The sequence below is a fragment of the Charadrius vociferus genome, unplaced genomic scaffold (assembly GCF_000708025.1).
Source record: "Charadrius vociferus isolate BGI_N301 unplaced genomic scaffold, ASM70802v2 scaffold429, whole genome shotgun sequence".
Taxonomy (NCBI): domain Eukaryota; kingdom Metazoa; phylum Chordata; class Aves; order Charadriiformes; family Charadriidae; genus Charadrius; species Charadrius vociferus.
In genome coordinates, this window is record NW_009650250.1 from 2,493,996 (window position 1) to 2,511,477 (window position 17,482).

Below are 17,482 nucleotides of genomic sequence, written 5' to 3' on the forward strand. Positions count from 1 at the left end.
CATGCTGCAGGGAGGCGGCGGGGCGCCCGACTGGGATGCGCAGCAGGCTCGGGGAGCCCTGGGAATGGGGGTGTCCGGGGTGGGCGGCTGCTCCGGCACCCCCCGGGGCTGCCTCCGCGGCACTGCCATGGAGCAATGCACGCAGACACACAAGAAAACAAGCATTAACCAAAGAAACCACCCTCAAAAAAACCCAACCCCAAAACCAATAGCAATGCATGTGGCAAAAGGCCAAAAGGCTCCCCAGCGCTCACCTGGTCTCGGGGTGTCTTTATGTCTTTATTTACTGTACCCAGCGGGGACAGGGGAGGGGGGGCAGGCAGGGAGACCCATTGGCAGCTCTGTCCTGCCCTGTGGCTTGGTCAGTGTCCTACCCCGTGGAGACACAACGGGGCAGCCCAGGGAAGTGCTGCGGGCAGCACCAGCAACAAAACCTCCAGGGGAAGGATGGTGGTCAGCGTGATGGAGCTGTTCTGTCTCACTTAGAGAAAAACCTTTTTTTCCTTATTGGAGGTGTTGGGTGTTGGTTTTGGGAGTGGGGTTTTTTTGTTTGTTTTGTTGTTTTTTTTCTCTTACTCCACCTTCAGGTTTACAGAGTCCTAAGAGGTTCACAGCCTCAGTTGTAGCACACACAGGAAGAATGTGAGCGCCCACTGAACACCAGCGTGATATAGCCTCAGCACAGTTTTTGAATTGTTTTGTTTTTTATTATTTTTTTTGTACTAAGGAGAAGGGGAGGGCCTTCTACTTGTTTCCAAACATGTATTAGAGGACCTTGTTAGTTCACACTAACACAGACGCACACTCATGTGCGTGTACACACACACATATCCCTATTGCTACACGTGTTGTATTAGCCTATTCTTTTTTAAAGTTAAGAAGAAGAGCTGGTGAAAAATGAACAGTTTGTCTTTTGCAGCCAAACACTCAACTGCTGTTTCCCCCTCCACCCTCCCCACCACGTGTCTCCTTTTTCCCAGGATGGCACTGTGGCTGCAGGGTGACATGGGGGGTGATGGGGATGTTCGGCCTGAACCAGGCCAGCAGAAGTGGCCGGAGGCGGAGAGGGTGGTAGAACCGGGGTTTGGGAGCTGAAGGCACCATCCTCAAATGCAGTTGGGCCTCCTGCTGCTTTGAAACCAAGGCTGGCCTCCTTTCTAGAGGCAAAACGCCCCAAATATGCATGTAAAAGTAACCAGCCCCCACTCGTGGAGCTGTTCACGCTGCATTTCTCAGGGGTCTGAGGATGTGCGACTTATTTTTCTTTTTTGGCCTCGTGCTTTCCAGCACAACCAAAGCACGAGGCCGATAGACCCGCAGCCCTTGACATACGTGTTGTTACAGACAGCCTCAAAAAGAGAAAAAACTAGAGTAGAAACCTCAGCTGTAAGCAGAGCTAAAGCCTAATGTGAGCTTCACTACGTGGCAGTTCGGCTTTCTAGTTGTAGTTTGGGTTTTGCTGTGTGTTTTCTGCGCTGTCTCTCCTCAGGCCCTGCGTTCCCCCCGCCGTCCCCTCCTGCGGTCCCTTGCCCCACTGCTTTTGAACTGAGACCTGTGCTGTCAGTGCTGACCCTTCAGTGTTATACTTCACGGGACTTCCTAGTCTTGTCAGTCTTTTAGTGTCCAAGTAATAAACACAATGGATTTTCAAGAATACGCAGATGCCCTCTGCTTCATTTCTATTCTTTTACAGTTACAAATTGCGAAGAAACCTGAACATCACAGAGCTCCAGGGTTCGGCTGCAGGGACGGGGGAGGCCGGGTATTGCAGCACATGTGACGGGGGTCTGGAGCGGTGAGGAAGGGGCAGAAGCAGCCGGCCAAGCAGGGAGACCACCGTCTCCTGGAGAAACCCCTGGGGGTACAGAGGGAGTCAGGCATGAGCTGATGCTGGTTGTGGACCAGCACGGGGCTGCGTACCCGGAGAAGTGAAAAACAAACCAGTGCCTGTAACGACTGGCCTCCTCCCAGCCCAGCCGACATGGAGGAACAGTGGAAAACTGAAGAAACTGTAGAGCGAGCTGTTGAATCACAGCCAGGGAAAGACAAAACATCCCATCAGCACATGTAGAGATTTCCTTATAAATTGCCCACAAAAGGGGCCATTTGGTCATCCTGGGAAGCCATCCGGCTGCCTGTGCCCATGCGATCACGTAACAAGCAATGACAAAGCATCGTTGCCAGCGGAAGCACACCACACGCAGAAGCACCTTTTGCAGGTTTCTTTTTATTTAAAAAAAAACAACAACCCTGAATTTGAAATACAGAGTAACTGGAAAAAAGTCTCACAACATAGTAATAAAACATCTTTATTCCCTCTTAAATATAATCTCTAAGACTATAAGCCTATAATTCCTGTTAAATCTCACTTAATTGAATGGTCTTTATAGGCTTTCCTCATTGGAGAATGAACATTGAATACTGGCTTCAACACAACATGGGGAAAACAGTAGTACGGGGAATAAATCACGAACTTTTGGTACCTCAGGAAACATTGCAGAACCTGGCGGAGACACAGCCAGCAAAAGGTGCGTACTCGCACAGGGCACCAGGAGCGAGGCTGGGGGCTGCACGTCCCCTCCCTCCCACCGGTTCACACCGGAGGACAAGGATGAGGTGATGGCACACAACACGAGAGCCTGAGCCTCACGCCACGCAGCCCCAGCAGGAGAGGGATAAGTAAGAAAACAGTGTAGGAGATGAGAGACACTGCAGGAGAGGTTCTGAGAGCAGCGCTCCTGCCATGGTCCCCCAGCTGGGACCCTGCTGCACCTCTTGGCTATGGCTCCTGGCTCAGCCCGTGGGTGACATGAGCCACGGTCACCCTCTGCCTTCTAGGTGGATTGAACTAAAGTCAAAAACCACAAGATTTTTCCCATAAGTGGGCAACTTCCCATTCAACCAGGTATCCCCTAAGCTGATGAAGTCGTGCTGCAAAGAAAGGGAATTAGACCACATAATGGGGTGAGGGAAGAAGAGCCCCGAGGGCCAGGTCTGCTGGTCCAGCTGCAATGACAGCTGGAGAACAGTCTCATGGTACCCTGGAATTAACAGCGTCCTGTCCTGTGGGGTTTGCTCTCCATCTTGATGTTCATGGTGACGATCCAGCAGAGCACAGGTGCCCTTGCAGGGCCAGGGCTCGGGCAGAGGGTGCTGCTCCCCAGCCAGCCCGGTGCACTCTGCCTTCTCCCCAGGGGTTGGGAAACAGCCAGGTCTGGCTGAAAAACATCTCCTCAGAAACAAATGTGAGGGAAAAACTGTGGGGTAGATCCAGTGAAAAGAGTGCTCTGCCTTTAGTGCCTTTTTACTGTCACATAACAGGAAAAAAAGTGTCAGCTGCCCCCCCCCCCACACACACACCCTCCTCTCCCCACCATTAACTGTTGCATAAGTCACTCAAAAATACTGATAGGACAAACCAGAATATTTTATGGAAACCTCCTTTTGCACTCCCCAGCCCCTGGAGCAAGCCAGGAGAGGTGATGAAATACATTCCCCGACACCTCCTGCTAGCAGTGCACAAAACCACGTGATCGTTCCAGACACTTCCCTGACCGGCATATGCGACTTCCCAGCACTTGTCTGTATTTTTCACTTATCATTTTTTTCTCAGTTTTACTGTGTCTTCCCTGCTGCTTTAATCATGGCCTTCTCCTGCCGACCTCCCCCTCATTAGGGAATGCCTAATGTCAGAAGGAGGCAGTTGCTGTGCTGCTACTGAACTTCTGCACTCGAGTCTTGCCCCAGCTGGTCTAGGGAAGGCTGTGGTGGCCCTCCCGTCCCCTCAGCAGCAGGCAAGTCCAGGGCAGAAACGAAGCGCTGCATCATGTCAATGTACTCTGGCAAAACCCGGCATAAGCTGCAGGAAAATGAAGAACTTCTCCAAGCCTGTCCGCTTACCTTGTGGGAATGAAGGTACTCAGGCCATGAGCACATCGCTCCGCCAGCTGTTGCAAAGCGCATGGTGCCCTGAGGACAGCAGGTACCACCTAAGGCAGCAGGTACCACCTAGGGCAGCAGGTACCAGCTACGTGCTACCCTCCTGCAGCCTGGAGTGTCACTGCTGTAGGAGACCTGAACATCAACTCAGTGCTGGTGCCGCAGCCAGGCCAACGCCTTCAAAAGCGGGTCTGGGATTTGAAATGACGGGTTTTTGGACACCTCAAACCCACCTGCCAGACCAGGTCAGAAGTGGCATCCTGCAGTGCCTTGGCTGCAGAGCACCTTGTTTGAAAACCAGGACTCTGGGTACGGACCTCCAAAACGGGGTGATCTGAATCCCCGTTCACCTGGGGAGACTGTGGCTGGCATGAGGGTACTCGGCACCCCGGTCAGACAGCTGCAGGGAGGGACCAGCACTGGGACATGAGCTGAAGAAACTGCAGTCACAACTGGACATGGACCACAGCGTTTGGTATGGGTGGGGTGACTCCATAGCACATAATACTTGCAGAAGGTGAGGGGTGGCTATCATGGCGAGAAGGTGCTCTCAGTTCACGGGGTGCTGACAGACACAGGGAAGACCACAGCACATAAATATATCCACGCACAGCCACAATCCGCAATGTCTGGGGGCTGCCAAGAGCGTCTAGATGTGGGGCTCACCGATAGCTGCATTCCTCTTCTCAAACTTCATTTTGAGCTCTGACACGAGGGCATTGTGGGCGCTGCCATGACCTCTCTTCTTCAGCTGCTTGTTTATAAACTTGGGAGTGAGGGAGCCGGACACGGTTGGCACCCGCCACCCTGGGGTGTCCCCACTAGGAGGAGCCAGGGCTGGGGGTGGTGGGGGCAAGGGGGCTGTCGGTGGCACGGGGGAAACCTGGATGTTGTTGTTGCTGTTCTCGTTGTGTAGGCTCTTGGCGTCGTCCTCTACGACAAACTTCTCCGCAGCATTGCTGGGCCTCTTGAACTTCAGCCACTCCATCCTGACTGTCCGGGGCTGCGGGGTCTGTCTCTTTTTTATGATCCTTCTTACCGGCATGATTTTGTTGGACCGCTTATTGCGCCAGAACATGGCAGTAGAGATCATGATAGTTATCAGCACCATTATGCCCATGACACCAGCTAGCACTCCTAAGGCTTTCATGGGGTTATCTTTAGTTTGCATCAAAAAGGCGGCCATAGGCCCTTTGTGAAGAGTCTGTAAAAGAGTACAAAGAAAACACATGACTTACTCTGTGGGACAGACAGTGACCCAGAAATTTCATTTGTCCAAAATATGTAACAAACAGGGCTGACCAATGGAAGTTGTCTCTAAAAAAAATGAGAGTCAAAGAGCCAGTCCAGGTCTGGCGAATTTAGATGGAGCAGGAGACGGGGCTAGCACTACAATATCGTACTGCCAAACACAGAAGCTTACAGGAGTATTACTGCCAAATTAGGACGGATTCCTGCGTGTCACCATAGTGTTTGGTTAACTTGCAAGAGCTGCGCAAAAAAATAATTGGCTCCAGGATCTGCAGCTGTATTGCTGTACTACATTTCAGAGTTAATCTCCTAGGAATAATGGTGTTGAACCCAAACAGAAGTTTATGAGTAGAAAATGATCTTTCAAAAACAGTTGCAGGTGCTAATGGTGATGAAGTTTATAGGATTATTACTGAGCACGGCATTAAAAAGATTATGAGAAAACTTCACTTTATAAAATTACAGTGTACAAATGAGCAGTTAGCAGGTACGTGCTGCATTCTGTTTTCAAGTACTCTTTTACAGACATAACAAACCTCTTTGAGGTAGGGGACATGAGTAGAGCTGAAGAGCTTTGTTTTCAGAAATAAAAGAAATAAGCAATCACATAAGCTACATATGGCATATTAAGGACAAATGAATGGCCAGTTCACTTAGCACACTGTGCGTCTTGGAGGTCCCCGTATAATTTTGCGGATTTTGCCCTGTGGGTGGAGCTTGGATCTTTTCACACTTTTCCAGTACATGATGGTGGAGATCACCATTGTTACAGAAATGGTGGAAAGGACGCCACTCATGCAAATTCCAAATATTGTCCACGGACGCTTCTTGAGGCCTAAAATATAGGATTTTACCCTGGACTTGATCTGGAAATATCAAAAATAAGAGAAATGGTCAACCCTCGCATAGTTATATTTGAAAGAGGCCAGTATCTATTCTAAATACAACTAGGGTAGAATGTGTACAGGATAGAGAGCATGTCAAATAAAGGGAGCTAAAAGTGCTGAACTAGGCACAGAAGAGACAGTTGCAATGATCTTGAACTGAATCCAGAAACACTAAGAGAAGTTAGGAAGCAGGTAGAAACACCTGCTCGATCAGGGAATAAAAGGTAGCAGTGCAGCGTGTAGATCACCCTTATTCATGGCATGGTGGTCCACCATTGGACTACATTGCCAAGAGACGTTCATAATGAATACCAGCTCCTGCAAGGGCACCTGGACAGACAGTAACGTTTGTGCAAGGCCAGGAGTTCCTTCAGAAATGGCACATTCACGAGCAGGTTTGTTTACCAACAGCTAGTCATAAAGCTACCTGTGGCTGCAGAGACAGGGCTACCCACTGTGCCCCACTCCTCTGGCCTCGACTCCAGGAGGGAATCATCACCCAAACTTTGCATGTGCAGTAACAGGTTATCTGCATTTTAGTGGTCTAAGCTCCCAGCTTTTAGTCAATGGGGAGAAAAGGACACCTCCAGAGTAGTAGTCACCACATGCTAAGATAGGTATCAAAGACAGTGAGTATGAGAGCCTTGTGATTAGATTGGACCTGAACCTCCGACTTTTAGACATTTAAAGCGAGATCAGATGGATTTCCCTCTAAACTAGGATGCTCATCTCTTTACCCTCCCCAGTCTGTGGAGGGAGATGACTAAGAGTATCCCCAAGGGATGCTTCAGAGTACCTCTTGTCATGTATTACACAGGAACAGCATTTATTTTTAAATCACATCCCTAAACATAGGGAATACAATTTTATTAATACACACCCCATTGTCTTCACTTCACTTCTGTATTTTCACAACCTACCTCAAACACGTTATCCAAGACCACCCTCCCCTATCCTGAATGCTTCCTATTGCCAAAGAGAAATGGGCAAAGATATGGTATTGAAACCCATGGACCACATTACCTTACAGGTAGCGACCAATTTTCACTGGTTTGCTGTGCAAAGAGTTTTTCCATTATTTAATTAGGAATAGACCTCAGTTAGAAATCAAAAGTAGAGCAGCCCACGACTTCGGTGGAGCTTGAATTCACATCAGCTTTGCTGTTCTGCATTACATGGATTTTGTGTACTTAAATCCCATCAGATAACAGAAATTCTACCCTGGCTTACTTAACTTCATGTGAAAGTCTAATGAATTAAGTGTCAGATAAACCCTGCTAAGTAGTACATGACCTGAAATGAGTCCACTTATTATGAATGTTGTCAAGATCTACTTTGTAGTGAGGTACTGATGGCTCAACACTATAGGACCAACACACGGAAAAAGATGACACACACTTAAGACGACAAGATATCTCAGTAATAATTATTTGATGAGCTATTTGAAAACCTTGAATAAATGGGATTAGACAGATGTATGTGTCTACGCTGCCAGTGTGCAACAGTTGCAGGGGTAAGAACTGATGGAAGCCGTATGGGGAGTTTCAGAACTCGTCTTCGTTCAAGTCCCCCTTGTCTCACCAAGTCTGGCTTCTGTTCAGAGCTTCCAGTTATGAAGAGGTGATTAACACCAAAACTAAACCCGTTAATAGTTAGCTGGCTCAGCCTGTATTCTAGTTACTGGGCCTGTACTATAGAAATCTTTGCCTAGAATTAGCCGTGGCTAACAACTCTTCTGTGATGTCTGCATAAAAACTTAAGGCATTTTGTAGGCATACAATGGGAGAATTTCTGTTTGTCATGGCCATGACACTCACAGGATAAATAGGATAAATAACTCATGAAACAAGCCTGGAACAGTTTGCAGAGAAGCTTATGTAAGTGCATTTGTCACCAAAAAGCTTTGCAATCTTGCCTGTCGTCACTGTGGCCCAGTTGGTTACACACAGACCAGGTCTGAGAGAGCTCTGAGCACCCTCTGACAGTGAAAGTCCGGGAGCGTTTGGACACCTAAGTGTCAGCTCTTTGGCCCTGAGCCCTACCCTGCGCATTCAAAACACCTTCAGGTCATTGTATCGACTACCAACGGTGCCTCAGAACTGGGTCAACAAATAGTGCTGCTTTGTAATTTATTTAGTGGTTGTTTTTTTCCTGAGAGGTGTGTTACATTTTGAAGAGTACTGACTTTTTTTGTACACATAAACCAAAGGCAGATACTCAATGAAATGAAAGGTGGTATGTGTCATACCTCTGTGGGCCAAAACCTGGAAGAAACACTCTTTTTCTTAATAGCCGTCAAAGGAGTTAAAATACCACTGCTCACAAAAGATAACGCTCTGCTGTTTTTTTGCTGTGATTTCACAGTTATAATGAGCGCTGGCCCCGAGAAGGGTTGGGGACAATTAGAGGGTTATAGAACCGTGGCAGAAGTTTGGAAGTAGCTAAGCTGTTTGTATTAGCTTCAAGAAAGGGGAAGTCCAGTCCCGGGACACGAATACAATTAAAAAGATAAAAGCAATTGTTTGGATTAGAAGATCTCATCACCTATTTTTTATTTAACAGGCAGGTGTGGTCCCCTGCAGAGAAGCTCCTCAGCCCAAGTGCCACAGGGTGCTGAAGTGTCCAGAAGTCACTGGAACTCGCCAGCTTCTGGGAGACATTGACATGTGCCTTTGAAGCCGTTTCACAAAAGGCAGCACTGTGCAGTTCAGTGTAGACAGATGCTTTCAGGCTGCATACCTGAAGGGCAGCCTGCGGAAAACACCCCCCTGCAGCATGCGGGGCTTATTCTTGTCATCCTTCCTACTCAAAAACGTGAGTTTACCGAAGAGGATGCCTATGTCTCTCTTTGCTACTGAAATGATGACTTATTTCCTTTGTTTTTCTCTCTCCTGCCACAAGTTTGCAATGTGCAGGCATCCGCGCCTCCTGGCAGCTTCTCAAGAGCCTTTCATAATGCATGGGTTGCAGTGAGTAGAATAAGCGGGAGATGCAGCCAGAAGGTGGACCCAACAGGAATGTGTGGTTGAGCTGTTCAACCACAAGACCAGCTAAGGCTCACCAGCTATATTCAGAAGCCTAAATAAGCAGGCAAAGCTGTTAAGAGCCCAAGCTATCGCAGATTATAGACAGCTCAAGCTGTGTCGACTTGAGCAAGTGGATCTGTACAACGAACCAGCTGGTTGCGAGGAGCCCAGTTCCACATATTCAGCATTTCTGGGGTTTTGCTTCAGATTGCTGTAGCCTGGTTGCAGGGATGGACTGCCTGCTAGCGCCAAAGCACACGAGCTGTGCCCCCCAAACACATTTTTGTGTGAAAGAAGTCCACTTTGTGTGCTCGGAGCTATCTGAGACATGAGCCACACCCCAGTATGTGAAGATGATCAGGAGATTTGCTTCAGAAGTAGCTCCTGATCCGAGGTAGAACACAAGCTGTCCCTTCCCGCGTTTATCCCAAAGAGCAGTACTATCACCATATATGAAGGCTGCATTTACATCCCTTTGCAATACAGACACGAGCATGGGGTGGGGCAAGATTTCTCAAATCAAACCAGCCTTCTCTGAACAATTTTTTTCAAGGTCCATGTAACTATTGGAAGAGGCTAACTGCTCCGCAAATGTGGCAAAGGATGTTTAGTGCCATCAGCAACCACAGTTCCCATGGCCGCAGTTATTATGAGAGAGGAAGAGATATCCACATTAATTCACAGAAGGTGTTTGCTGAACCTTTCAATTAGGGGAATCTAAAACTGAGACTCACCAGCTATATTTAGAAGTCTAAACAAGCGGCCAAAACCATTAAGAACCACAGATTATGCTGTCTAAATTTGGACTTAAGCCTCAGTCCATGAAGAGGCGTAAATAAACCCCCCCATATATGTGCAGAACCTCAGTGAGGTCATGAAGAGGCAGAGGGGTCCCGCCATTGGACCAGCCTGCAGGATTAAGAGTGGGAATGAGCTTTCCATGGAAATCTTGGGCAGCAGGAGTAGATATTTGAGTGAGACATAAGGGTGAAAAAAGAGTGGCTTTTTCAGCATATGTTTCTTATTCTGTTGAGAAAGGATAGGAGATTAACAGATGCTGCTCAATACCAATTTCCATAAAACCAGACTCAGTGAAATTAAAAGACCTCTGGAATTTTTTATCACTGTATTATTCCAAGAGCAAAAGGTCCTTCTGATGTGCAATACTGCTGAACTTAGCCACAAGGCATCTATCTCAAAGGGCACAGCCTTGCGCTAATTGCAATGGTAAATGTTAATCAGAAAATATGTCTCTTTAATTACTTGGTGTGATTAACACTGCTGGAAACCTCTAGAGGATGCATTCAAAAATATCCTCCTTATCCAAAATCGGTAATACATAAATGCCCAACAAACAGCTCACCAAAAGAGACTTTGTACAGCTGGAGCACAGAGGGATGAAATGTACATTTGTAAGAGCCTCTGAGAGGCCGAGTGTACGCAATGTCCCTATACCAAGGGACTGTTTTCTTCACAGAGTGTTAGCACTGACTGCGCTGTCTCTGGGACACAGGGAAGGAGCGACCAAGGGGTTTGTATGCTGACACTGCACCTCACTCACGTGGAAGCTGAAATTTAAGAGTGGTTTTTGCAAGGAGATGTGATGCTCTTGAAAAAAAAATCCAACCCAAATAACTGCAAGCAATGGAAGAATTAATGGAGAAGTGTACGGAAGCTTATGGAGGGTGTGATGTCAGATTAGAAGTGCAGATCCTTCTGAAGAGACCTACTCAGGTGAAGAAAGAAGATGCCGTTGCTACCTTGGGCTCTGTGTTGGGACTTGGCATGCAGAAGAGCATGGGAAGAAGTGAATAACTGTGTCTGAGAGGAATCCATGTCTTCACAGCCCTCTCTGTTTCCCTTTATGCTTTATCGGGAGGGATGCTGCCTCACTGTGTGCCAAATCTGTACCCCTGGAAGGAGGCAAAGGAAGCAAAGAAGGGACTTTGTAGGAGACACCTTCTTTCATCAGGTGCTGATGTTGCTTCATGAAGGAAATCCAGGAAACCCTTCATCCCAAAGCATCAGCCGCTCTTGTTTTCCTTCCAGATGTCCTTTATCAGCTGGTTCAGGGACACATCTTTTCCCCCATTGGAGGAGGTGTTGGGCACCCCTCAGCCCTGTACCTTAGCCCCGTACGCTAACAGAGAGGTTACCAGCTCATGCAGGAGCTCGGGGGAAAGCTGCAGGCTAGGTGCTGGGAGCGAACAGTGGGGACAGTGCCTGAGCCCACCTGGTGCCACGCACTCCTGAAATGTGTGCCCTGGCGAGAAGCCTGGCAGCAAGGCAGGGAGGGCAGGCGCTTGCAGGTAGCAATTCTTATTTGCTGTATAAAAACTAGCAAAATTTACAGTTTCCAGGGGAAATCAAAGTGTGAAGCAGTTTATTTCCTTTATATCAGTAAGATACCAGTCGGTACCGGGACTGGTGCTGTTTAACATCTTTGTTGGTGACATGGATGTTGGGATGGAGTGCACCCTCAGCAAGTTTGCCAATGACGCCAAACTGTGTGGAGTGGTCAACACTGGAGGGAAGGGATGCCATACAGAGCGACCTGGACAGGCTTGAGAGGTAGGCTTGTGCAAACCTCATGAGGTTCAAAAAGGCCAAGTGCAAGGTCCTGCATGTGGGCTGGGGCAATCCCATGCACAAATACAAGCTGGGCAGAGAATGGATTGAGAGCAGCCCTGAGGAGAAGGACTTGGGGGTGTTGGTTGATGAGAAACTCAACATGGTCAGGCAATGTTCAATCGCAGCCCAGAAGGCCAACCGTATCCTGGGCTGCGTCAAAAGAAATGTGGTCAGCAGGGTGAGGGAGGTGATTCTGACCCTCTACTCTGCTCTTTGAGACCCCACCTGGAATACTGAGTCCAGCTCTGGAGCCCCCTAACATAAGAAGGACATGGACCTGTTGGAGCAGGCCCAGAGGAGGGCCACAAAGAGGATCAGAGGTCTGAAGCATCTCTCCTATGAAGACAGGCTGAGAGAGCTGGGGCTGTTCAGTCTGGAGAAGAGAAGACTCTGGGGAGACCTTATAGCTGCCTTCCAGTACCTGAAGGGGGCCTACAAGAAGGCTGGACAGGGACTTTTGACAAGGGCATGTAGTTATAGGGTGAGAAGTAATGGCTTCAAACTGGAAGAAGGGAGATTTAGATTAGATATTAGGAAAAAAATTTTCACAATGAGGGGGGTGAGGCACTGGCACAGGTTGCCCAGAGAAGTTGTGGAGGCCCCATCCCTGGAGGTGTTCAAGGCCAGGCTGGATGGGGCTTTGAGCAACCTGGTCTAGTGGAGTGTCTCTGCCCATGGCGGGGGGTGCAACTAGATGATCGTTAAGGTCCCTTGCAACCTGAACCACTCTATGATTGGCTAAATCTCCAGACCTATCACAGAGATCCAGCACACGCAGCACAGAGATCCAGCACACGCAGTCCCCCAGCCACGTGGACATAGCATGTGGACATGGCAGAGCCTTGAAGCAGCATGCCCTGCCTACGCCAAGCCCCAGTGCTGCACGGCAGCATTTATGGAGCCTGAAGCAGGGCTGGCCAGCCCCATCAGGCAGCCCCACACCAGGCATCCCCTCTGCCAGGGCAGACCTGAGTCCTGCAGCAGCCCTGATGGGGCAGGCGCTGACGACAGAGACTGGGAGTTACTCCTGTGCTGCTGGTGGCTGTTTACCTTGGTGACGAGCACAAGTGTTCTCTGCAGATACCTTTTAACTTCCAGCAGACTCTGAACTGTATACAATAAGTATCATATAAATGCACCTGGTAAGGAGTAGTGGTGGAATAAGAAGATGGAAAAAGCAGAGCAAGACTTTAAAAGATAAAGGAGCAGTGGGTGCGTTTTGACCAAACAAAGAGAAGGCCAGCTGCTGCCTGTAGGAAGAGATTTGCATCTTTGCCCAATGTGTACGTGGTCCAGAGACTGTCAGGCTAATGATGTGTTCCTCATCTACTTTAAAGCCCATTTCCTCCCTGCTGGTACCTACTTAAAGCCATGGCAAGGCAATTACAATAAATAAGAACCATGCAAGTATGTACTGCTCACCATAAATCACTGCTTGTTCTTTTGTTGTCGTAAAAGTTGGACTAACAGGAAACTCTCAACCTATGGGTGCTGTCTTTTGGAGGCTTCTTGTTTCATCTGCTAATAATACTGCAACTGTTAAACTCGCATCCAAAATTCTATATACTTTAAAGCATTTCTATAAAGTTTTCTCACTTTTCCCATGTCACTTAGCTGACTTGCAAAACTGGTCTGATATATTTATCAGACCAGTTACATTTATACTCTGGCCCCTGCTACTTCCCACTCCCTTTTTGTCAGGGTAAAAGATTGTTTCCTTCTCCTGAATGAAAAGAAAAAATCAGAAATTTATCAGTTGGGATTTACCTTTACTCCCAGGAGTCTATAGTCCTTAATTTGCATATATCTCTAATAATTAGATGCAAGACACTCATCTCCCAACCACTTTACGCTCCTACCTTTGTACCTTTGCAATTTCTCTGATCAAAATGTCTTTTAGGTTTGTGGCTGTAGCATCCAGCTTCACCACAAGGCTCTAGAGACACTCTACAAAACAGAGCTAGCAAGAAAGGAGAAGCAATGGCTAGCAACTGTTTGGCTGTTGATTTCAACTCCTGAAGCATTTTTAAAGTAGTCTCAGAGATGGAGCAGGCATTGACTACTTTTTGGTGCCTCTCAAGGGTCATCTCACATAAGAATTTTTCTAAAACATTTGCTTACCTCCTCTGTGATATCAATCTTCAGAACTGCCGTGGTACTGAAGGACGGGGAGCCTCGGTCTTTGGCCTGCACCACCAATGACCATATGCAGTCTTTGTTCTTTGTGATATTGTGGATGATGTCCAGGGAACGGATATAAGATTTCAGCTTGATTTCCCCAGTGCTCTGGTCTATATCAAACACATTGGCTGGATCTGCTTGCATGATGGAATAATCCACAATGTTGTTGGGTTCTTCTGCATCTTGATCTATAGCCTGGTAGGGGAAGTGTAAAGAACAAAGAGGTTATTGTTTCTATCTTTGCCTGAAGACAAAACTCTAAAAGTTCCTGAGCATTCACTTCCGATAATATCCACGCTGTGAGATGACTGGGCTGTTTTTGTTTCTTCTTGGAAACAATTTCCCCTTTTCTGGCATCAGCTGTGCTACATTTTCTACTGAAAACCAGTAGAACTGGAGTTCTTTTTATATAAGTGATTTCTATTTGAAATTAAATAAAATCAGAGGAAAAACTGAACCATAACTTCACTGTAGAATGCAAATGATTCACTGCTGGGGAGTTTCTCACACAGTGTGGGGGACAAATGTGAAGTGAATAGAGAACAATGGGATTACCTCCACACATGTTAAAGTACAGCTGCCTTAATTTTTGTGCTGTGGTATTTATTCTACTAACATTAGGTGTTGTGTAATCAGGATTCGCTATATGCATTCAAATATGTGTCATGTAGGATGTTCTGCTCCTTTGCCTGTGAATTGTTACTGTGGCTTTTCACCTCCTGTTCCACACTGGATCAATGAATACAATTCTGCAAAGTGAAGGGAAAGAAGTTGTGTGGTTGAGCACAAAGGCGTGGCAGGAAGGTTAAGTACTCAAAACCCTGTACTTTCATTCACTCATCTTATTTGGGCTTCTTACAATCACTCTATAATCCAGGACCTTCCACCAGCTGATGGTTCAAATACTGTAATAGAACTGTATCTTTTGCCTATGGGATTTGTTTCTCCTTCTCAACAGTCTGTAAATACTATCATTCCATGCTTTAATCCATTTTTTTACATACAAATGGATGTGCAAAATAAAGCCCCGGGGAAAGCCAACTTTCAGGCACTCATCATGATCCCTGAGCAATAAACAGCAGAGCTGAGGCTTTTCCAAAGCACTCTGCTTTGTGACACACTGTGTAGTCTCTCACCTCTATCTTCACCGGTGACCCGATGATCATCGTCTTTTCCTGGATGTTTTCATTGAACTCTGGAGAGTGGTCATTGACATCTAGCACAGTGATAAACACTTCAGCCAAGCTGTATTTCCCATCTGTGTCCTCTGCCTTCACATAGAAATTATACTTTGAATTCACTTCAGCATCTAATACAGCCCAGGGCTGGGTGTAAATTATACCTGTTGATGGGTGGATGAGGAACCTGGAAAAGAAGCATGGAAAGAGGGTTTTTTGGTCACTTAATATGTGTTCACAGCCTGGGGCAAAGGTGGGTTCCAAACACTGAAATGCTGTACCCAGAGACTGGTACTCTTCACCTAACTCCTGTCTGGCTGATGTTTCCAAATCATTCACTCTACCTATTTTTTGCTAGTTCCTTTAGGCTTGAAAATGGGAAAAGAATCAGTGTCTGATGTTTTCCTAGCTATTGTGCATTTTAGCTGCATTTTCTGTTAAAGCCTTTGTCCTCAATAACTGTTCAGTGTGATGGCCTTCTCCCAGAGTGATTTCTTTGCATTAAAACACTAAGGAACTGCCTATTTTTTTCAGTTTATAAGTACAATGTATTAGATCATGTCCTGCATAAATTAAGATTGATTGATTTCACCTCAATAGCTAAGGGAAGCATGCTGCATATCATATTTAAGCTCTTCGCGTCTCAGAATGGATAAGAAAAATGGCTGCTCTCAAATCCCCCAAAGTGCAGGGCAAATTATCGCCTCCAAAAATAATCACTTTTCCATAGACTGGCACTGGGATAGAGTGGGTGTTCAGATTTATCTGTAGCAAGTTCAATTCTACACATTTGTAATTACTGAGACACTGTCAAAGGTGTCAGCCAAAACCTTGGATTTATAGAGACGATACCAACCCAGTGTCTTTTTAAAATGGACTGCCAGTGTAGGCTCTAAACAGGTTTTTAACAGATGAAAGGTTTTATATACCCTTTAATTAATGTACAGGATAACAAAATATTTTCTGTATTCCAACTGCGAGCGCAGTTGAGAGTGATTATAAAAGGGGCACTTAATAATCCAGAATCTTCCATTGTTTTCATTATCGTGTTAAATACAAATACAAGTCTTGATGAAAGCCAAGACCTGGAGGTGGAAAGAGCTGTGCAAACTCTTGGTAGGAAACAGTGCCTGTGCTAATTGCCTCCTTAGCACCCAATCCAGCCTAACCATGCAGAGAGGACTCTCATCCCCCCCATTTTAGAGGAAGAATAGAAGCACTGAGATGTGAAGAGATTACAGCAGTGTATGCCACCCCCACTGACAGCTTGGATGCAGGATTACCAATGTAATGGCTTCATCTTCAGCAGTTAACACTATTCCTCTTACTCCAGTACAAGTCATCTTTCTGCCAATGCAACTGCATATCCACCGATGTAACCCCTGAGACGGAAAAAAATCATGCCTCTAATTGAAACTCTCAAATCTGCATCAAACTGTGTGTTCAGCAGATCTGGAGGTCCCAGGGCTAGGAAATCAATCCAGCCTTGCAGAGCCATGCCATTCTGGCACAAGGAAAAGAAAAAAAAGTCATACTTGAGAAGGAAAAAAAAAGTCTTCACATCTTAATTTCCTCATTCAACAGCGTAAGAACAGTGAGTCTGAGCACCCCCATGACCCCAATCAGAATAAAGTTGCATACACATTTTTTGTGGGAAATCCTTCATCAACAGCCTTCACTAGCTTCTTTGCACCAGCTGCTACATTTTAAACTGAAGTGGTCTGCCTGCACAACATGACCTTTGCCTGTTTGCCTCTATGCAGTTAGCAGTTAGCTTAAGGACTTAGTGAAGAGCTCAAAATAATCCATCCTGGAAATGCTCCCATATGTGTATCCTTCTGGATACAGAAGAGGTTCACCCTTAACACCTTGGATTTTGGACTTTGATTGTGCTTCCTAAACGAGTTTCACCTTAACAAGAAGAGTTCAGCTTTAACTCCAGGTGGATAATATATGGAGAAAAACAGATTCTGGGGACGAGTGCCTGAAAAACTCATTTCCAATATTCTGCCCTGTAGCCCCACCATGTCCAGGAGCTTCATGTTCCAGCAGCAATATCTGTGACGGTCAGTGATGCTAACCGTGGCTGGGAGCCCTAATCAATGAGCCAGGGCAACTGCTGGGATGGAAGCAGTGTGGGAGGAACCGGTGTTTCAGGATGTTCTTACCTCAGCACTGTCCTCAAAGACAGGCAGGGGCATCATTACAATATCAAGTAAGCATCAGATTCCCTTCTTCCCCGATGTAGGACTATTAGATATAAATATATAAAAGGCTTTGAACACCCAATGCAGCTGGCCTCCAAAGCTAAAGTTTATAATCTTGAAAGTCTTGTCATCTTTGATTTATGTTGACAAGGGTTGAAACTGAACTATGTGTACAGCTATAC

General features: G+C 46.6%; 2 protein-coding genes across 2 annotated transcripts in view; one reads left to right on the forward strand and one right to left on the reverse strand.

Moving 5' to 3' along the window:
* LRIT2 (leucine-rich repeat, immunoglobulin-like and transmembrane domains 2) overlaps positions 1–1,799 on the forward strand; it is a 5,553-nt gene extending 3,754 nt beyond the window's left edge. Inside the window, exon 4 of the mRNA XM_009893060.1 lies at positions 1,694–1,799. Coding sequence (XP_009891362.1) covers positions 1,694–1,799 — 106 coding nt within the window. The remainder of the gene's footprint in view (positions 1–1,693) is intronic.
* A 2,486-nt stretch (positions 1,800–4,285) lies between these two features.
* Positions 4,286–17,482, reverse strand: part of CDHR1 (cadherin-related family member 1) — a 47,317-nt gene continuing 34,120 nt past the window's right edge. Inside the window, exons 15-17 of the mRNA XM_009893052.1 lie at positions 15,052–15,280; positions 13,856–14,110; positions 4,286–5,143 (exon numbers count right to left, since the gene is read on the reverse strand). Coding sequence (XP_009891354.1) covers positions 4,589–5,143; positions 13,856–14,110; positions 15,052–15,280 — 1,039 coding nt within the window. The 3' untranslated portion in view covers positions 4,286–4,588. The remainder of the gene's footprint in view (positions 5,144–13,855; positions 14,111–15,051; positions 15,281–17,482) is intronic.